General features: G+C 55.8%; 1 protein-coding gene across 4 annotated transcripts in view; it reads right to left on the bottom strand.

Annotated features, from left to right (window-relative positions):
• Positions 1-2,302: 2,302 nt before the first annotated feature.
• NFIX (nuclear factor I X) overlaps positions 2,303-21,421 on the bottom strand; it is a 90,643-nt gene continuing 71,524 nt past the window's right edge. For 3 of the 4 annotated variants that reach the window (XM_087816765.1, XM_087816764.1, XM_016218618.2), the window contains 6 exons: positions 20,581-20,717; positions 17,911-18,033; positions 15,679-15,854; positions 10,952-11,099; positions 8,811-8,902; positions 2,303-4,197 (listed from right to left, as the gene is read on the bottom strand). In XM_087816765.1, coding sequence (XP_087672891.1) covers positions 4,183-4,197; positions 8,811-8,902; positions 10,952-11,099; positions 15,679-15,854; positions 17,911-18,033; positions 20,581-20,717 — 691 coding nt within the window. In that variant the 3' untranslated portion in view covers positions 2,303-4,182. The remainder of the gene's footprint in view (positions 4,198-8,810; positions 8,903-10,951; positions 11,100-15,678; positions 15,855-17,910; positions 18,034-20,580; positions 20,718-21,421) is intronic. The other variant, XM_087816766.1, reaches the window with a different exon arrangement.

Below are 21,421 nucleotides of genomic sequence, written 5' to 3' on the forward strand. Positions count from 1 at the left end.
CACGATCGATCGCGTTAGCGAAGGCTCAGGCGCTCTTGCTTTTGTTTTTCTTTATTTCTTTATTTCACATACACATTAGCCATTCAATGGAGAAGCCGGAGAGAGTCAGGCAAAGATGGTATAACAGAAGCGCAGTGACGGGGCAGGGAGGGGCAGGGTGGAGAGGGGACAGACGGGCTGGCTGCCTACTTGCATTCCGCTAGGACACTGAAAACCCAGAAAACAAAACAGACAGTAAACTACCCTTGTTTCTTATGTATCTCAGTGCAGAGACGGGGTGGAGGGCAGAAAGGGGGAGACCAGGCTGAAGGAGTAGATGGGGGACAGGGGACGCTAAGGGGAAGCACACCAAATCCATTAGTACTATATATAGAGATACTCGTATATACTGCGTTTCTTAGCCTAAGAAGAAACTTGTTTGACGGGACGGGCGGCCATTGCGGTCCGCGATGCTGGTGCTGGTCGGGCGCACGGATCTCCCGGGAGGGGCCGAAGCGGGGCTGGCCCAGGCTGGTTTGCGGGGGTAGGGGGCGCCCCGAGGGTGGGTGGGTGGGTGTGGGGAGCAGAGGCGGGGCTGGGCTGCCCCTCGGGCTCTCGATTGGGGGACAAAAGTTCTCGTGACTTTATTGCTCCTTTATTTTTTCTCGTGTGTGTGTGTGTGGGGGGGGGGGTATCCGTTCAAGACGGTAGGGGTGGGTAAGTGGTGGGTCGTCTGAGCCACCCGGCCCCTCTGGGACCCAGAGCGCGGCGTCCGCTCCGCCAGCACGGGGGTGAGAACAAGGCACTAGGTCGGCCGGCCAGCGCGGGGGCGGGTGTGTAAGGCAGTCGACAGGGCTGGTTGAGGGGTGGGGTGGGCTGGGCTGTGTGTGGGGCCGCGTGCGTGCGTGCGTGCGCAGGCCTGGGCGAATCGACCTGTCAGCTTGGCTGGCCCTGTCCTGGAGCGTGGAGCCTTTCCCGTGCTCCCCGGAAGGTGACGGGGTTCGGGTGGGGCGGGGTGGGGTGGGTAGAAAGATGTTCAATCGGGGCGCTGGGGAAGGGCGGGGGAGAAACTACCAACTTGCTGAGCGCACTCCTGATAATGCTGGTGAGGGTCAAGTTGGCGTCTGGCTCAAAGAAGGGCGCTCAGGGCGGAGAGAGAGGGAAGGGGACATTTGTTCGTTGGCATTGACCTCTGCGGGGGAGGGACTGGGGACCCCCGCCGCGCCCCTGTGCCTGGACCGTGATGGGGCGAGGAGGGAGGCTCTGGGCCCGGGGAGGGGGCGCCCGGGGAGACCCGTGGCCAGAGCAGCCCCGCCGCTGGGCGCACGCCGCTGTCCCGTTCCGTTAAACTCAACAAAGAAGGGATATGCGTGTTCCTAACAAGTGCAGGATATTTAATTGATCATAAACTTATGTATAATAGTTTGTGGGTCTTTAAAAACGTACTTTATAATGTAAGAAGCACCAGGGTTTTATGTTGAATTATCTTAAAAGTATTTTTCTCTCGTCCTTTTCCTTTTAGATCTTGTGTTGATTTTTTAAAAATGTTCAGGTGGTTTTTTTTACTCCTAAAATGTGAACGTTTCCTTCAGCCCTCCCACCGAAACCAAGAACGAACGACGAAACAAATAAAAACCCCAGATCATCCTTGTCAACGCAGGAAAACGACTTAAAAAAAAAAAAACCTGAAACGAACAAAAAAAAAAAAAAAAAAAAGGAAAAAACACTCAGCTTTCATTATCCCCGCAAAGGGCGGGGCAGGCCCGGTTCTTTTAGCGTCCCCAGAGCCGCGAGGACATTACAACAAAAATAGAATTTTTCTTAACAATCTCTTAACATACAAAGATAGGAAAACTCTCTGATGCATTGCACTTGGTTCAATGAAAAAAAAAGTTCATTTCCCCCATATATATTTTTTGTTATTTTTGTTTGTTTTTCTCTTCTAACACGTCCCCGCATCTCCTGTGGCCCTCGTCGCCTCTCGCCTGCCCCACACAGCGACACTAGGGAACGGAGCGACCCCCAACCCCCTGCCTGCCCCGGCAGTCCCTCCGGGGCGTGCTCCGTCCCGGCCCAGCTGGCCTGCAGCTTCCGACCTCGACAGGGCGGGCGCCCCGCAGATCCCGGCTCCCGCCGCGCCCACGGCCCCGATTGTCTTCGAGGGAAAGGGCATGTGCGGAGGGGCAGGGGGGTCCCTTCCGCTCCCCTCTCAGCTCTGACCCTGTTTAGCCAACCAAACTGAAAAATCATTGCACTTTGACCGCGCGTCACGCCCGGCCCACCCGGCCCCCCACCCCCGCCCTACTCCCCACGACCCCCGCCCCCAGGCTCCCGCGGGATCCCGTCCCCTGCTTCTCAGTCCTGGTCCTTCCCTGGGCAAGTGGATGGGGAGGGCCTTCGCTCAACTTCCAACAAAAGGTACCCCAAGGACTAGCTACCTGTGGCTCCCAGCTGGGGAGGTCACCCGCTGGCCCCTACAGCCCCGGGTGAGGGCCCTCTTTCTCTTCGGAGCAAGCTCCTTCCCCTCTTTCCTCCCCTCAGCCTGCTCTGCAGCAGCCTCACAACACTAGATTCACAATAAATAAAACCCATAACCCACCCCTGCGGTGCAATGTTGGGTTGATTGACTTTCGGAGGATCCTGACCTGTGCTTTGTGTTTTCATACAGTTAAGAAAGAGAGAGAGAGAGGCACAAGGACTTAGAAAGGGTCCAAGGAGGGGAAATGCAGGGAGGAGGGAGTAAGGCACAGAAAGACAAGCCAGAGGGGCCAAGTCACACCCTGGATCCGGGCTGGGCGTGCTCCTGCTCCCCTCCCTCCCAGGGGGGCTTCTGAAGACCCCCTGCACAGGCCCCGACCTTCCCTTGGGGGAAGAGGGGACTTCAGTGGGGGGGGGGAGCTACTTCCTGTGGTGTGCTACCAAATTGTTCCCAAGTTGCTTAACTGGAGGAGTTACCAATTGCAACAGAAGACCCGAACAATGAATGCCCCACCCCGAAATAAAGAGTAAAGACATTACAGCTGAAATCCAGAGAGAAGTGGCCACAGGGGGTGAGGTTGTGGGGAAAGTGAGGAGGGGCAGAGAAAGCTCCAAAACACTTTTAAAAAAGGACGACACCCAACACCCTCCAAAGGAACTGAAAGTGGGCCAGCAGGACGCCTACCTAGCGCAGGTGGCAGCTTAGGCGAGGGCAACAGTGGCTGCCCTTCCTTCTCGCTTGGCTCCGGGTCCCCTTTCTGCTCCGCTCTCCAGCCGGGCCTCAGCAGGGTGTGAGGGGCAGGGGCAGGGACCGATGGGGTGGCACAAGGGCACCTGCATGCGGGCTGGGGTGTGGGGGTGACCTGGAGCCTGTCTCCCCTCACTTGGGCCATAGCAGAAGGGCAACCTTCCTGGCCTGCCTGTGAAGAGAGAGAAGAGGGGGCCTGTCCCATGCTGGGACCCGAACTTGAGAGCATTCTGACTTTTTACTGTACAGAGGGGATCTGGGGTCCCAGGAACTACCCCTGCGGCCCAGGGTGGGGTAGCGGAACACCCTCCATTCTGGGAGCTTGAAACTAGCTCCAGGGGATACCCCCTGTCCACAGGGGCTGGGGGGGCTTCTAGCCCAAGGGTGGGGCAGGGGACTCAGAGGCCTCCCTGCCTCACCCTATCCAGAACAGGCAGTGAGGGAGGTCTGGGTGGGGCCTGGAGGGAAGTGCCCTCTAGATCTGCACCCCTCATCTTTAAAAGCTAGTCCTCTGAGCTCCATAGTGAAGCTCCAGCCAAGGGTGGGGTTCCCCCAGGAAGGGCAAGGGTGGGGGACAGGCCCCTTCAGAACGGTGCTGGTTGATTTGTTTGGGGATTTAGTTCCTTCCCCAGAAGGCCAAGATGGGATGGGGGAGGAAGGAAGTTCTGCTGCATCCTTTCTTTCTTTCTGTCCTCTGCTTGGCAGAGTCCGTTTTGCATGTTTCTTTCTGCTTGGCTGCTGGTGCACAGCTCCGCCGAGACCTCTTCCGAGGGCTCTCAGAAAACTGGGCTGCTTCGGGGGCCTGCAGGGGTCCCTGGGCTGGAGGAGAGAAGGGCTGAGTGGCTGACGACGTCTAATTTTTGCTTTTCGGTGGGGCTGGGCTGGGCTGGGGGATTTTTTTCCACGTCTCAAAATTTCTTCTCCCCCCGTTTGAGGAACCTCTTCTTTTCATTTTGTCATTTCTTTTGTCGATCTTATCAGAGGAACCAGGACTGAAGTGGGACAAAAAAGAGGCGATATTGAGAGCAGCAGGGGTAGGGCCCTTCTCACTTCCACCTGGCCCTGTGACTGCAGGTGGTGTCCGAGGCCCCTGGAGGGTCCAGCTCCAGCAGAGCCAGGGACACCAACACCCCATGCAAAGGTACATCCCATTCTGTTGGTCCCTCCTATGGGAATCCTGTCCCCCAAGAGACCCTGCCCCCCAGTGCTAGTCCAGCTGGCCTTCCCGTGGGCACTGTGCCCAGCGGGTAGGACCCCCGTGGCTGGCACAGATACAAGCACAGACCTGGGATCTGGCCATGTTTCCAATTGTTTAGGTTTTTGTGTGGGCCCTGGAGGGTGGAGAGGATGCCAGGCTGGAGCTTTTGTCCCCAGAGGGGTTTGGGGAGTGGGGTGGGGGTGGCCCAGCTTCTTGCTGAGTTTTCTTTCTGTCTCTTTAGACTAAAAGCAAAAATTCCCATCTGTACACCCCAGCCAAGGTCCCACAGGCTGAAAGGCTGGTGAGAGGGAAACACCACATGGCTTCAGTCCCTAGCAGTGGTAGTCCTGGGGGAAGGACCTGGTAGACACACGCCCCCCCCCCCCCCCCCCCAATTCTCTACCCTTACGGCAGTACTCTACCCTTACAGCAACTGGTGTATTGTAGGAATTTTAAAATATGCAATACCTGACTATTTAGTCAGGGGCACTGACCTCTTTTCCCTTAGATCGTCAAATTTTAAAAATGACAACAGCCAACACAATAGCCATCCAGTGTGAATGAATCAAAATTATGCCTTTTTTTTCCTTCTCAGATTGGCAAAAAATAGGTTTTGGTGTGCTGGAGAATTTTAGTCATTAGTTTATGTGTGCCATGAGATGAAAAAAGTTGAAAATCACTGCCTACCCCTGGCAGTGTGGCTCAGTTGGCTGGAGCACTGTCCCATACACAGAAAAATCCAGGGTTTGATTCCTAGTCAGGGCACATGCCCAGGTTGTGGGGTGCATAGGGAGGCAACCAATCCATGTCTCTCTCTCCCCCCCAAATCAATAAAAACATATCCTCAGGTGACAATTAAAACAACAACAAAAATAACAAACAGAAAATTGTTGCCCTAAGGCAATAGTGCTAGGGAAGGACCTCAGGCTCCTTAGAGCAGCTATCCCTTCTCTTAGGTCGCCAGCAGGGGGCGCCGCCTTCCCACAAATGGGCATTGGTGGCCACTCAGCACAAAACACACCCAGGGTGGACACCTCTTCCCCCCCCCCCAATCATGGGCTACCTAGCAATGCCCTTCAGCGAAGGCTCTGGCCCCACCTCATGGCCAAGGGGTAGGGTGGGGGCATTTTCCTCTATGGTCTACAGTGCCTAGGTATGCCTGGTGGGGGTCCCTGAAAATGCATCTCAGGGCCTCTCCCAGGCTCTGGGTCACAGACTTGGATCTTCAGGGGCCAAGTAGAACTAACCACAGAGCACAAAGCGGGACCTGACTCATTCTACCCTTGCCCCAGCCCCACACAGAAGCCAGGTGAGGAGAGGGTGGTTGACCTGTTCAAAGCCACACAGCTCATGGCTGTGCTAGGACTCAAATGCAAGGGGCAGTTCAGAGTTGATGCTCCTGCTACATGTGATGTGCTCATCCTGCCTAGGGCTGCCAATGTCACAGTGAAGACCTGGGGTGGCTACATTAGCCAGCTTTTCAAAAGAAGACAAAAATCCAGACAATTTCACATGAAAATTTCCAATATTTAAAACACTTGTTTTGGTCACACAGATTATGCCTGCAGGCAAGACCTGCCCCCAGGCTCTGGTTTGGGATTGCAGGCTGTCGTCTACTGTGAGATGGAGACATGGAGTTTTACGGTTAGAAAAGGCCTGAGAGATCATCTAGAACTTTCTGAGACAATGGAAATGTTCTCTATTTGCACTATCCATCACAGTAGCCACACGTGACTTCTAAGCACTTGAAATGTGGCTAGTGTAACGGAAGAACTAAATTTTTCTCTATTTAATTTAAACAGCCACACATGGCCAGTGGTTATCTCACTGGATAGCACAGCTGGAGGGCATTTGGAAATGTAGGGGTTGGGGCTGTCACAGTGGCTGGGATGCTACTGGCTTTTACTGGGTGGGCAGAGATGCTAAACTTCCTGCCACATGCTGGACAACACACACAGAGACCTGCCCAGAGTCCCTTCAACTGAATGGAAGCTCATGGGGAGGGGGGTGGCAAGTCGTGGGGGAAACCCAGGCCAGAAGCATCCCTAGCATCCCCAGCAGCCAGCTCCTGGGCTTCCTGTTCTGGTCTTTGGAGGAAACTGACTGGGTAAGCCGCCCCCTACTCAGTCTTGATGCTCTCTGGGACCCTCTTCCCAAAGAGAAGCTGCACTGGAACCCTACACCATGGCCCTAGATGTGAGCCTGCCCTTCCCCCTCCCTGTGAGGGAAAGGGGGTTCTGGGGACAACTTGGACATAGAAGGCCTACTTGGTCTCTCTGCCCTTGGGAGACCAAGCCAAGGCTCTAGGCTGGCCCCTTTAGGGTCTCCTGAGCTGCACAGCAGGGGACAACCACCAATGCTCAGATTTGGGGGACTCCCTCAGAGGAGGAAGACTCCAGTTCCAGGCCTGGAGTTAGGGACAAAGGCAGCTCCAACAGGGACCCGGCACCTCTCCGCCGGTCCCAGGAACAGGGATCTGCTGCCAAGCACAGAGTGGCTTTTCTGCTCACCCCTCCCTGCTTCCCAAGCCAGGTCCAAAATTGATTAAAACTAAGTAAAAAGCGCTGCCCAGGGAATGACAAAATTGCTAAAATTCTCTTTTCTTTCCTCATTCTATTGTTCTCTCTCCATCTGGTGCTCCAGAGATCAGCTAAAGTCACTGGTTACTGTGGAAACCGACCCCCACTGTACCCCTGGCGCCCACCCTCTGCAGCCGCCGCCTGCCCCCAGGCCCAAGGGCTCCTGGCAAGGCTTGTCCAGCTCTGGTGCTCCCACCACCGCCTGCGCACACCTGCCTGCTCCCTGCCAAGGCCTAGGCCCCTTTCAGGAACAACGGGGAGGAAAACTGTTTCCCAAACTTGCCTCATACTCTGACTTGGCCCCATCATCCAAGCAAAGTGAGCAGAGAAAGTGCAGAAGAGAAAGCCCATGGAGGCGGAAATGGGGTGAGCAGGGAGGGCTGGAGGCTGTGGTCCCAGAGAGCAAGAAAGCACGAAAGCAAGCAGGGGAACAGTCAGAGCTACAGGCAGCCGGCTGGCGGCAGGAGGGAGGGAGGGCGGGAGCGATGGAGCCCTGCAGCCTGGTGCCAGCCCAGAGCTGGAAGGGGAGGCCCGCCAGAGGTCCCTTCCTCTGGCACCCCCTCCCGCCCTCTGCCAGCAGGGCTCTCCCGGGCTCCCTGGCACAGAGCGGAGGGGGCTGGCTCCAGCCCCTGCTCCGAGCCATTGTTTTTCTTCTCAACACCCCCAAGTTCAAGTTCATCTGGGTGTTACATCATGTCTGGTTGCTCTTGGAAACCAGACAGGTCAGACGTGACTCTGGGGAAAGGGGGTGGGAAGCTGGAGGGGGCTGAAGTTCCCCTCCCCTCCCCTCCTTGCCACTAGGGAGCTCTGAAGTTTGCAGTTTGACAAAGTTTTTGGTGTGTGTTTTTTTTCGAGGGAGGGAAAGGAAAAGGGAAAAAACAAAACCTCAAACCACACATACAAAACTTCTATCCACCAACTTTCTCTGGACTCAAGCCTCAGAGCAGAGAGGGAGCAGGAGCTGAGAGGAGGCCAGGGCTCTGGGCTGAGGTGGACTTCCCCAGGGCTGAAGCCTTCAAGGCCCTGGGCTCACAGGATGGTGTTTTTGTAAAACGTCCCACACTATAAAAACTGCCTCTGCCCTGCTCCTGAGGAGGGTGCTCTCTGTGCCCCAAGGGCCCTGGGCTCTTGAGACTATTCCCAGCATCTTGGGGACAGGCACGGGAAAGGGGGAACAACATGTGAGAGTATATATATGCCTGTGCAAAGCAGTGTCTGGGGTGTCCAGCAGGAGGGCTGGGGGTACTTGGGTGTTTCCCTGTGAGAACTGGGGGCAGATGGGAGCAGGACAGGGGGCTCCAGAAGCTTGGCCGCCCTTCTAACAGGATTCAAGGGGAGTGTGGGGAGGATCCTCCAGGGTGGAAATGGGACCTGTCCTGCCCTTGGTGCCAGAGTCTCTGGGCACATGGCCCATCAGGCCGACTCTGTCCCTCCTCAGCCCACCAAAGCCAGGGAAGAGGGGAGGGCTGCGGACCAGGGCTTCCAGCAGAGCAGGAGGAGATCAAGGCAGATGCTGTCCTACTCCTGACTGGACCTCCAGCTTCTGTCTTTGTTTCTATCAGGCCTGGCCCAGAGTGCCTCTAGTCTTGGGTCCTTGGCCACCTTCCCCAGGGCCGAGGTTGTCGAAGCTAATTATCCAATTAGCTGGTTAGCCAAGGGCCTGGGAGCTGCCTGGGGAGGCAGGCTCAGCTGGGCATGCAAAAGCGTAGGTCCTTCAGCCCTGCCCCAACCCCTTCTCCCAGATTAACTCCAAGACCCTCGCCTCTTCCTGACAACAAGATGCCCCCACCCCTGCCTGTTCCCCCTGTGCTTGCTTTCACACTCCTACCTGAGACTGCTGTGGGATGTTCAGAAAGTTGCCGTCCCGGGGTCCGATGCTGACAAACCGGTTGGCAGAGGAGGCGCCTGTCGTTGTGAATGCTGTGGGGAGCAGGAAAGAAAGGGAAAAAAACACATGAGGCCTTGGCGCCCACCTGGGCACTGCCTTTCTGGGCTGCTGAGAGAGGGAGACAATGGGTTAGACCATGCTGTCCAGGTTTAGGCTGGCAATGGGAAGGACATCCTCTCACCAGGAACACACACTGTCCCCCACCCCCAGCACTCTGCCTGAGCCAGGTGACCTCTTTCCCGGCCAGGGGTTAGGGAGGGGCCCTGGAGGCTTCAGCTGAGGTCCCACAGACCCAGTACTGTCCCCTAATCAGGCACTGGGCAGGGCTGGGGATAGCTCTTCTCTCAAAGAGCCTGAGGGGGGGTGACCTTGCTTTCGCACTGGCCCCCTCAGGTCTGGAAAGGTGGAAGGGTGGGACTCTGGTGGACTGGCCCCACCCTGCTTGGGGAAGGCTGTCTCAGTTGGGCCACCTCTCCAACCATGGTGGCTAGTTGGATGCTGTACCACTTACTACCCTGGACAGTCCCAAGGACTGGGCCCATGGTGTGGGGAACCTGAAGGGGCCCAGGGGAGGGCTGGGCCAGATGGGATGGGGTCAGAGGGGTGTAGGAGTTGGCTGCCAGCTAGGGCCCAGGGGTGACAAAGCTCAGGCCTGGCGGGCATTCTCTTCCTCTGAGGGATGAGCCAGGTCCGATGGTCCTGTGGTTCCCCAGAGCCTGAGATAGGCCAAGGCACAGAGGAGGAGGAAGCTGGAGGGCCTGGCAGAGCCCCAGGGCTTGGGTGCCCAGGGGCAACTGTTCTGAGGTCTGAAGGGCAAATGAGCCAAACACCCCTGAGCTCTTCTCAGGAGGAGCATGGCAAGCTCCAAGGGGAGGGAATGGGCCCTGCTCCCCCAGGACAGACAACCCCAGAGGGGATAAGGAGGGTCACAGGCTGCCTGGGAGCCCCCCACCCCCAGCCCTGTACCAGATACACTCCAGGGACCCCATGCTCACCAGCTTCTGTCCAGAAATGCCACCCTGTAGCCTGGTCCCCTCTCCCACCCTGCCCACCTCCAATGACCATGACCATGACGATATCTTATGGAGAATGCAGATGGGAAGATGGCATGATAAGGATGGAGAGGGGAAGAGAACTCAAACCATGAGAGAGAAGGTGAGACAGAGAGCTCAAGACGGAGAAAAGTGGTGAGATGGGCCACCCTCCCACCACTGCCCTGAAAGTCCTGGCCTGCGGCCTGCCAGCCCCCAGAGCGCCCAAAGCGCTGCCCACGCCCTGCCTGAAGACGGCACGCTGCCCACCCTCCGCCTCTCCTGTCCCTCACGTCGGGTCTACCTTGGGCCTCCCAACTCAAATTTTTCTCTTCCCTTGGACAAAAGCTGTCATTGGTTAAAAAAGAGAAAGAGAGAGAGAGAAAGATGAAGTAAGCCAAGTTCCAGAGCCCTCCCTTGTCCTTAGAATATCCAACCTGGGGAAGGAATTGAGGGATGGGAGAGGGGAAAAAAAAGAGGAACAACGAGAAACCAAATGTGAGACTGAAGGGAGGGTTCAGGGGCTGGCCTGCTGCACCTTTAGAGGCCTGAATGGAGGGGAGGGGGGCAAGGCAAAAAGGGGATGGTGGTGGCGTCACCTTGTGGTCACATTTAATTTTCTTGGTGTGGGGGGCACGACAAAACAACAAAAAAATCAAAAAACAAAACGAAAAACGAAAAATACAGCAATCAGGCATGAAGATGGCATGGCTGCGCCTCCCTGTCCCTTCCCACCCTGGCCAGCACCCCGGCCTGCGCCTCACTGTGCTCCCCCTCCCGCCCCCCAGGGGCCTGGGCCAGGGGCCAGGGCTGGGAGCAGCGGGCGGCAGGGGGGCTAGTGGTGTGCTGGCTGGTGCGACTGAGGCCTGGGTGGCCACGGTTGGGGAGCTCAGCTTTGCTTTCATCTGGGCAGGACGCTCCGTGGCTCTCTGGGCTGGGGAGGATTTGGTGATGGGCAGGGCATGGGGGGGCTTTTCTTTTTGCAGTGGAGACTGTTTGGATGGGTCGGGGACACTGGGCGTTGTGGTTTCCGTTTCATCGTCCACTTACAAGGTGATGGAGGAGTCAAGGCGGCGCCGTCTGGGGCAGTGCTGGTGGATTTGGAATCAGGCATAGGAAGGGGCACAGGTCTGGCCACTGGAGGCGGCGGCGGTAGCAAAAATGACCCCGGGACTTTGCCCTGGCCGCTACCGTTGGGCTGCGAACAACATAAATAGAGTGACGCATGAAGGCACATCACACACAGACACGCTCCCCTGCGCGGCCACGCCAGCTCGCTCTGCAGATGGTGCAGAATAGGGTCCTCTCCTCCAGGGCACAGGGTGGGTGAGGGTGGGAGGCCTCGATTTGGTCTCTCAGGTGTTTCTCTCTCTTTTTTGTGTGTGGTCCTCTTTTGAAGTTGTGGGAAGAAGAAGGGGGTGTCCGACGGGTGGTTTGTTATTTCTTAGGGAACGTGTTTTAGGTACCAAAACATGCCACCTAGTCACAGAGCAGCTGCACCTAGAATTCTCACGCTCCTGAAGTCCTTCTCCTATGACAGGAAAGATGCACCAGCTTGCTCCCTCCCGTGTCCTCCCACAATACACGCGAGACCCCTTGGTGGGTCCCTTGAGTGGGGCCAGTTGACCCAACTGAGGACTGCCATCCTCCACCCCACATTCTTGGCCTGGTGGGAGGGCACTGGGCAATGAGGGGCTTGCCCTCAGTTCTAGCAGCCTGAGGACAGTGGGGTGCTGGTCCACTTGCTATAGAAGAGCTTGGAAGGAAAATCCATTGCCGCCACTCCAGTTCCCATGAGGTTCTTCGAGCTGACTTCCTTGTACAATGCCCTCAGAAGCCAGGATGCCAGGTCACCAGATCCGCTACTTGTCCTTTATTCCCTCTTTTGCCTCAAACTCCTGTGCATGGCCTTGTGTGCACCAGCCTTTGGGCTTCTGGGGACTTAGGCACCACAGGGAAGGCAAAGGTCCCAGCCTCTCGCAGGTACAGCTTCCCTGGAGAGACCTCTCTGGAGCTCTGGGCACGTATTTCCCCCTGCTCTGGGCAGTATCCCTGAGGACCACCAGCAGCCTGAGCTCAGGGGAGCTGGGCCAGAACTCTTCATCCTAAACTGGCCTCTCTCTCATGGGGCAAAGCTCTGTCCTCCCAGCCAGGTTGGAAAACTTGGGAAGTTTCTGTGCTCCTCCTGATGGTAGGCGACCCCTGCGGAGCCCACCCCACTGATGTCTCCAGATAGCCCATCCTTCTATCATCAGTGGTTTTGCCTGGACTATGAAAATGAGACGCAAGGGGTCTCCCCTACACTGACAGTGTGCTCATCAGCTCAGTGCTCTTGGTGCCCAGCTCTGTACCAGGCACTTTACTCATGTTGTGTTCAATCCGCCAAGGAACCTGTAAAGCAGCAGTTCTTGCTTGGGGGCAATTCTGCTCCCCAGGGGGCACTGGTCATGTCTGCAGGCATTTTGGTTAGCATACATCTGGGAGATGCTACTGGCAGCTAGTGAGTGGAGGCAGGGGATGCTGCTTAACACCCTACAATGCCCAGGAAAAAGGCTTATCAATCCAAATGTTATCAATGCTGCAGGTGGGAAATGCTGCTGCAAGGGAAGCTCTATTCTATCCCTTTCACAGTTGGGGAAACAAGGTTTTTATCCAAAGTTGCTGGGCTGTAACTGGCAAGGCCTGAAGTTCACAGCCATGTCTGTCTGACTCCATGGGTCCTACGGATTTTCTCCAGCAGGCTCAACAACTCTCTTCCCCAAATCCAAAGCTGCTCAGACTTTTCCCGTCCCCTGAAACCTTCCGTAACTCTGACTGAATCTGACATAAAATAGGATCTCTCCAGTTAGGTGTTCAAGGCAACCATGGTAGAGACGTAGAGACCAGGTGGGGTCTCCCAGCACTCGTGCCCTTATACCCTCCCCCCAAGTACTTCCCATTGCAAACTGACTGGGGCTTCCAGACACAGGCTAAGCAGTTTGGCTGCACACTTGCTCACTGCAGAACCCTCTGTCCAGAATGCTTTTTCCTACACCCTTCAAGGCCTGCTCACAGAACACTGTCCCCAATGTGGGGACCAGTCAGATTCCATGAACCACCATCCATATCTCTCTGCCCTGTTCTTCCAAGATGCTCTTGACCTCCACTAGAGCCTTTAAAGCAGACTGCCACCCAGGCTCCCCAGCGAGTCACAGAACATCACCTCTGCGTGGCTCAAGCCTGCAGCACTCAAGTCCCACTGACTGAGTTCAATCAATTAGTCCATCCTGCTGCATGTTAAAACCACAGAGCCCCACCGATGATTTGTGCAGGCCACGCCCTTCTGAACTCCCTGTTCTGCCCACCATCCTTCAACTCTAAAGACCAGCATAGGTCTGACATTGTCCCTCCAAATGGTTCCCTTGACTTGATTCTTCTTGCCCACTCAGAAGACCCTAACAAAAGCAAGCAGTGGCTGCTGGTGCTTGTCTGTGTCCTAGGCTAGAGACCCTTTGTATCAAGTGTCATTTCAGAAACAATTCCTTCAGTTCCAGAAACGGGCCAGAGGGCTTTGAGGGCTTTCCAGCTCTGCAGGGTTGATGCTGAGATATGTGCAGCAACTACCTTCCCTCTTTTCCATGTCTTATCTGGTTCCTATCTTGTTTTTCCATCAGGGCAGGAAACTCCACAGATCACAGCCTCACTACTCTTCTCCCGGCCATCCTGAGCCTGGTCCCCTGGGAAGCGGGGACATGGGGGCTTTGGAGGCAGCCCTTGCTCCCAGGGCAGCCTCTACCTCCTTCTAGTCCCCAGAGCCAGTCTGCACCCAGGAAGATATAAAACACTAATTCCACCCAATAAAGCTAATCCTAGCTTGTTATGGCTGGATATCAAAACCTGCTGATTTACAACATTTGGTTTCTAGACGTAACTTCCAACCAGGCTAGGATGTCTCTCCTCTGGTTGGGGTATAAGCTGAGGCTTTTAAAATCTCAAGGTCTTGTGACTTTGCACCACCTTAAGATCTCATGAGTTAAGACCTAGAAGTACATGCTAGTGACAGATGAAGACTAGGGCCTGGCTGCTCCAGCACTGCTAGTGGAGGCTGAGCTAGAACCAGGCCTCCTGCCCCCCACTGACCCCTGTGACCTCTCCATTGCATTCGCTTAATGGTCTCTTCTCTCTGCCAGAAATACAGCTAACGAGGCATCCTCTTTCTGTTCTTTGCATCTCCTCTGAGTGGTGTCTCCATTTGGCCTTGGCCTTTACTGATGTAGTTCTTCTCAGTCAGAGCCTTGCACTGGGGTCCGAGGATAAGACCTAGGGGGCACCTGGCAACTCTTCTGTAAATCCTCTGTAAAATTTTTGTATGCACACATTTTTCTGTAAAGATGATCTGTAACTTCAAACTCTCATGAAAGTCAGAAATTTACTCCTCTAAGCTCTGGATCAGTAGTTCTCAAAGTAGTCCCCTGACCAGAAGCAGCATCATCTGGGAACTTGGGGAGAAATGCAGATTCTCAGGCCTACCCCAAACTTGCTGAATCAGAATCAGGTGAGGCTCAACCACCTGTGTGTTTGCAAGGCCTCCAGGTTTACTATCTGCATGCTAATTTCTGCTCTGGAGGTGGCCATGGAGCAAGTGCTGCCTGATGAGGTCACCCCCTGCTGCTAAGTCAGCTGCAGAGCCTGGGCCTCTGGCTCTCTCCTCCACCACAGCATGGTGCTGTCTCTTGCCTCCTCTCAGAAGCTGGGATCCCTGGAGCAGGCTCACTGCAGACACCTCCTCCTTTCTTGGGCACAGCAGGCCACAAGAAGAGACCCAGAGAGGCTGCTCCCAGCAGAGCTAGCCTCCCTGTCTAACCAGGGTAGCTGTTTACCCCGTCTGCAGTGTCCTGTCCATGGTCTACTTGGAGTAAACACCTGCCTCAAGAAGAGAATCTTCTAGGCCAAGTGAGATCCTAATCTTTAACAGTCGAGTCAAGGGAGACGGTCAGGACCCAGCCGTCAGGATGCCCAGGGGATGAACTAGCTGTCTGGGCCAAACTGGTCCCCCAGGTTGGTCTCATTGATCCTAAACCCCAGCTGCCTCTATAGATGAGAAGGCAGGCAAGGCAGGGTTCCTGGCCTCTTTGAACCACACTTCAGAAGTCCCAAGGGTCCTGGGACACGGGCTGGCAGTTCCCAAAGATTCTACCGGTATCTTTGTAGAAAGTGCAGTAGCTGTCGGGGGTCACATCTACTTTTCCTTGAATGCCCCTAAAAGTGAACAGAACTTGTCCAGAGAGGTGGGCAAAGCTCTGAGTGTGCTAAGGAGCTGCAGAGCCAGCAAGAGAAACCCTTGAAGGGCCCAGGGGGAAGGATCTGGAAAGCAGAAGAAGGGAGAGCAGGAGGGAGGGAAGAAGGAATGAGGAGGCCACCCCATCAAAAATACATCAGCACTTAGCAAATGCCCACCTTGTGTGGAGCGCCTGAAGGCTGCCCACTGCTCTCCCTGGCCTGGGTTGAACAACTCATGGGTATACTCCTGGGGGAACAGAGACCGAGGAGGGCGCAAGAAGCCCAAGCAAGGTGGGCCCAGCTGCTGCCCCCACCTCTCTGGACAGTGATGGAGAGGCCTGGTATGATCCAAAGACCCCCTATTCCAGACCAGAAAACTAAGATGTCCGCACTACTGGCTCTCTGCTGCTCCAGTCCCAGGTGGGCTCCCAGCTCTTGGGCCCTCTCCCTGTGATCCTGACACAGACGGACAGACGCAGAGATGAGCTATGGTGGGGCTCCTGGGCCTCTGGACTCACCTGTCCGGTGGCCTGGCCAGAGCCATCTGAGCACACAAACTGCACAAACTCCTTCAGCGAGTCCTGCCCGTGGTGGTGGTGGTAGCGGATGGTCGGGTGCGTGAAGTACGGGCTCGACTGCTGGATGATGGATGTGGAGGGGAAGTGCAACGCTGACGCTGTGGCCCGAGGGCTCCCTGCATGCACGTGGGCAGGAAGAAAAGGGCATCAGGGTGCAGAAGATGAGGGAAACTGCTGGGCAGGGCACTGAGGATCCAGAGGAAAAGGGAGAATGGGCAGAAGCAGGGCTGGGACTAGGGTAAGGAAAGTGAGGGTCTGGCCTCTGGCGTGAAAGTTGAGAAAGCGCAAAAAACCCCCTCAGTAATCACAGTAAATAACATTTTAATGCAATATTTTAAAAAATCCAATTGGTGAACTAGGGCCTGCAAACCAATCAGCTACTTGTCTTTGTAAATAAAGTTTGATTGGAACCAGGGCCAGGGCAAGTCAGGTAGGGTCATGCAAGTACAGCGTCAGCCCAGTCCTTTTTTTAAAATGTTGATATTTGCTCACTGTCCGTTTTTGCGATAGTTTTAACTTTTTAAAATACTGCATTAAGCCCGGCCAGGCGTGGCTCAGCAGTTGAGCATCGACCTAGGATCCAGGCGATCGGGGTTCGATTCCCGGTCAGGGCACGTGCTCAGGTTGCAGGCTCCATCCCCAATGGTGGCCGTGCAGGAGGCAGCTGATCAATGACTCTCTCATCATTGATGTTTCTATTTCTCTCTCTCCCTTCCTCTCTCTAAAATCAATAAAGATATATTAAAAAATAAAATACTGCATTAAAACATCATTTCTTTTGACAACTGAGATTTGGGTGCCCCCTTACATTTTGCACCCAAGGTGAGGTCCAGGGCTAGAATGGGAGCCTGGATGAGGGAGAAGAGGAGGCAGACAGGACCCCCGCACCTGTGCAGGACAGGCACCCACAATGTGCACATACATCTCCTGCGTGTGAGCAGGTGTGTACCCGGCTACTGCTGCCTAGGCCACATTCTCGTTTGCTCAGCCCCATCACACTTGCCCATGTGTCCTTGCACACCCGTGCTGTCCTCACACACACAACTCCCATCCCAGTGCAGGCCCCAGCTTTTCCCTAGCTAGTCCTCTCCCTCCCCGTCTGTTTCCAATCAGCTCGCTCTTGCTCTCGGTTTCATTAGGGGGCTGAGGAAACTTGGCTTCTCTCTGGAGTTCATAAAAGCTGAGTGGAGCTGGGCTGGCTGCCTCCCGCAGCCAAGGGCCTGGGCTCCCTGCCCCCACCCTGAGGCCACCACGCCCTGCCCCAGCACAGGCTGCCTCCGGGCTTCCAGCCAGGAGGCCCAGAGGAGGAAGACGGGAGGTTAAACCTTGCCATTCTCTGTGTCCTATAGAAGGGCCCAGGAGATGGTGGGTAGACAGGGCTGTGTCCAGAAAAAGTTCAAGCCTCTTTCTGCCAGATGGATGCAAGGGTGGGGAAGAAGTAAGTGAGGGAGTGGAGAGGCTGAGGACTCCCACAACTTCCTGCCTGATTCCATCCTCTAGGGAATATTGAGGCATTCTCCTTGCCAAACACCTTCTCTCGAGACTGAAGCAAGTGAGCCCCCAAGTCAGCAGCTGGTTCCATTCCTGAGAGAACAGCCCAGGCACCACCAGTGATCCCTGGGTTCCTACGAGTGCTCTTTCAATCTCGCTCCATGCCAACCTGTGCTGGTGCTGGGAAACCAGACCCTGGGGTTGGCCAGGAGCTGGGAGAGAATAGCTGAAAGGAGGGCAGAGAGAGAAGCCTGAGCTTTCCCAACCACAGCTGGCAGGAGGAGAGGAGAACCAGGCGGGCCTGAGGCAAGTCAGAGGAGGCCTTAGAACAAGCCTGTGCACACATCCATGCACACACACACACCCTGACACACATGTATGCACCCATGTGCACACATGCACTCAATGCATGCACACACACAAGCATGTGCACATGGGGAGTGAGAAGCAAGTAGGAGGGTGCTCAGAAACAAGGTGAGGCGGCCAATGCCTGGCTGGTTCTCCAGTCAGTGCTGCTGTGGAGGGAGGGCCCATTCCCTTGCCCACCCACTGTCATACCACAGCCCTCTCAGAGAGCTTGGGGCTGTCACTCTGATGGACCCTGGACCCTTCACCTGGCCAACTGCCCCTCAGTGCTCCACCACCTCCCCAATAGTCCCCCTCCGGGCCCTCATTTCTCACCTGGTCTGACTCCAGCAAGCACAGGCAGCGGGTGGTGAGTGAAAGCCATGCGCGGGGAGCTGCCCTGAGAGGAGAGGGCACTGCAGAAGTCCAGCTTTCCTGACTTCTTTAGAGAAGCCGGGCCTGGGGGGAGGAATCAGCAACACAGGGCAGGTTTAGCTGGGCCAGGGCGGGAGCAGGGGAAGGCAGGAAGCCAGCAGCTCACTCCTTTCCTCAGACCCTCCTGGCTGCTCCTTCCCCATCCTGCTCCCTCCTGCCTCCTTTGCCCCATCCGGCTGTTTCTCAGGCCCTGTATGCAGACTGGCCAGCACTGGTTGCTTCAGACAGGAAAAGAAAATGAAGCACTTGGATGTGCTGGGCAGGGAGTGAGTGGGGGCCCATCTTGCTCCCTGACAAGCAGATAATGAGCTCAGGGGGCACAGACGAAAGGGTGGGATGCAGGGCCGGGGGGCCAGGAAGAGTACTGGGGTCAGAGCTGGCCAGGCAAGGACTGCCTCAGCCAGGGGACCCAGCGGCTAAACAGCCTTAGGATGGGACATTTCAGGGTTTTGTTTTGCTCCCAGTGCCAGAGAGATGGGGTGGCAATCAGCACGAGACGGGCACAGAGAACACCCCTCTAGGATCCTGATGCTGTGAACCAAGGTCATCTCTGTGCTCAGTGGCCACCACATCCAAGTAACACTACAGCCAAGCAGGGCCCCAGGGCTAAGCCCTCTGGGGGAGCTTGTCTCTTCTCTAGGCTGAGCCTCAGAGGCTGTGCCCAGGCTGGGAGGGGTGGAATTGGAGCAGATCTCCAGAGTTGCCATCTTTGAGGCACAAACCAAGTCAGTTTGGGTGGGGGTTAGGGGACTGCGGAACAGAGAAATAAGAGCCACTTTAACCACAGAGGGAAGAGGCGGGGGAAGGGCAAACTCCCAGCCGCCAGAAGAGGTGTTATCTGGCGGCAGCTGTGTGCCACCTGATAGCTGGCACAGTGAGGGGGGGAGCGCCTCCACCAGCTGTGCACAGCTGTCCCCTAGGCCACACAGTGCCTCCCCAGCTGTTCCCTATCCTGCAGCTGGGCTGCTTAATTGGCGATTTGTTTCAGCACAGGGAAACAACACGGGAAGGGGGGTAAGGAGGAAAAGAGGGGAAAGCGAGGAAGCTGGGGTGCTGCAGCAGGAGGACGTTGGGAGCCGTGCGTGGCAGGACTGCAGGAAAGAGCAGAAATGGCAGACTCTACAGCAGACAGCCAAGATAGGAGAGAGCAGGAACCTGAAGGGGTGGGCTCCTTTAGAACTAGGTCTGGGCAAAGGGGTCAGGGGCCAGGGGCCACCTGAAGCCTTATGGAAGCAGTCACTTAACTGAGGCCCTGGCTGGGGTGTCTTCAGGGCCTTCTCAACCACTTCTCTCTATACCTCCTGAGATTTCCCAGGGAAACATCTGGACTGTGCTGGCCCATGTCCCCCTGTTGCCTCCAGGAAACCCTGGGAAGGGCACCCAAAGTCATGTGGAGCAATTTCCCACAAAGGTAAGACTCAGTAGTGGTCTAGAGCCTGCTCCTTTAGCCCAAGGCTCAGAGGAGAGCCCTCTTCTCCTCCTCCAGAGGAGCCAAGAGGAGAAGCAGATTTTCTGTCTGGGGCAGTGCCTTTCTGTCCTTTTGGCCTTGTTTCTCCCACATCTCTGCCCCTGCCCATCCACTTGGCCCTTCCCAGTAGGGCCACATCTGGGAAACACCAGGATAAGCACCATTGGAAAACAATCCCCATCTCCAGGCCTGAGCAGAGCAGAGGCACCCTGTGCACATCCCACACATGCGCAGGGCTGTAATCCCCGGCCCCAGACACTCACACCTCAAGGACACACAGAGGTTGTGCCACCAGTGTGCCAGGAAGAAGTATCCTGCAGCCAGCCTCCTCACCTACACCTGCACACAGGTGTGCACCCACTCACGTGCGCACCTCCTTCTATTCCACCTGGGCTCCCCAGGTCTGCTCGTGCCATGCCTCCCAGCAAGACTGGAAGTGACAGTGGGTGGGTTCACCAGGAAGGGGGTCACTAGAGGGGGTTGGGAGGCCTGAAGACAATTCTGCTCACTCTTTACTAGACTCTGCTCCTGTCTATGAAGCTGGACCCTTTAAATCAACAGTTCTCAGTGCAGTCAGCTAGGGAAGATTCTGTCCTTCCCCTTCTTGGCCATCACACCTGGTTGTGGGGGAGGGTGCTACTGGCATCTAGTGGATGGAGGCCAGGGCTGCTGCTCAACACCCTACAGTACACAGGATGCCCTACCACAGAGAACAATCAGCACCAAATGTCAACATTGCCAAGTTTGAGAAACTGCTTAAAACCATGAGGACCACAGATCTGGGGCAATCTTTTTGCAGAAATACCAAGAGAAGGAATCCAAGAAGGCTTTGAAGAGGAGGCCACAGCCCCCACTACACCAGAGGCCTCCGCTTTCCTCTTGCCATGCCAGTGGGCTCTGCTGCCCACTCAGTGACAGCCAGGCTCCTCACCTCTGCTCCTTTCTTCAGCCGGGACTGCCCTCCTCTGGAAGGTCAGGAGGCGAGAAGCCAGGTATTGCCACCCATAGTGGGGGAACCAGTGGGAGAATCGCCAGGTAAACTGAGGGGGAAGAAGAGGTTCAGGGCTGCCCTTGCTGTGGGTCAGGCCCTGCGACGCCCATACCTGCATCCACATCGTTGGGCCACCCACTGGACTGGCTGCTGCCAGCCGCTGGGGAGCGGCCTGTCCCGGGATAGAAGACATCGTCAACAGGGCTCTCCATCTCGCTGTCATCGATAGATTTGGGGCGCTTGGTGGTGCTGGGAAAGGAGGAGAGGGATCAGGTGGGGCCAAGGGTGGGCCAAGGTATTGGTGCTCAGGCTGAGGAAGCCTGCACTGATGGCCCTCCGTGTTGGGAGCAGGTGTCTACTGACAGCAGCATTTCTGGGCACTCAATCGTGTCCACCCCACACCAGGCCTAGAGCCCCTTGGGCCCAGCCTGTCTGTTCTTCCTCCTCCTCCTTGATCACCTTTTTGGTCCTTGATACCATCATCCATCGAGTTGCTCAAGTCAAAGAAGTAAGCAAAACCCTCAATTGTTCTTTGGCCCCATCAGCCCCCAGGCCCAAGGAGAGGAGACTGAAACACTCACCAGGAAAAACATGCCAGGGGGTTCCACAAAACACCATCATCAAGATATTATAAATATGAACATATTATGACATTTTAATGCACTATTTAAACAAATCAAAACTAACATCCAAAACCTCACAATGAACCAAATCATCCAAGTTTTTAAAAAAAGGGACAGGATCCTGCCCTGCACGACTGGCCCTGACCAGGGCCTACTATGTTCACCCCCAAACATCTCTCAGCTACACCCTTCCCTCTCATGTCACTCTCTGACCTCCAGGACTCAGGCCCTCCTCCAGCCTGCCAAAGGGCCTCTAACTGGCCGCTGGTCCTGCCCAAGCATGTGGCTGCTGGAGGTACTTTCTTAAACACACATCCCAGCATCTCCTGA

The sequence above is a fragment of the Miniopterus natalensis genome, chromosome 4, assembly GCF_054644295.1.
Source record: "Miniopterus natalensis isolate mMinNat1 chromosome 4, mMinNat1.hap1, whole genome shotgun sequence".
Taxonomy (NCBI): Eukaryota; Metazoa; Chordata; class Mammalia; order Chiroptera; family Miniopteridae; genus Miniopterus; species Miniopterus natalensis.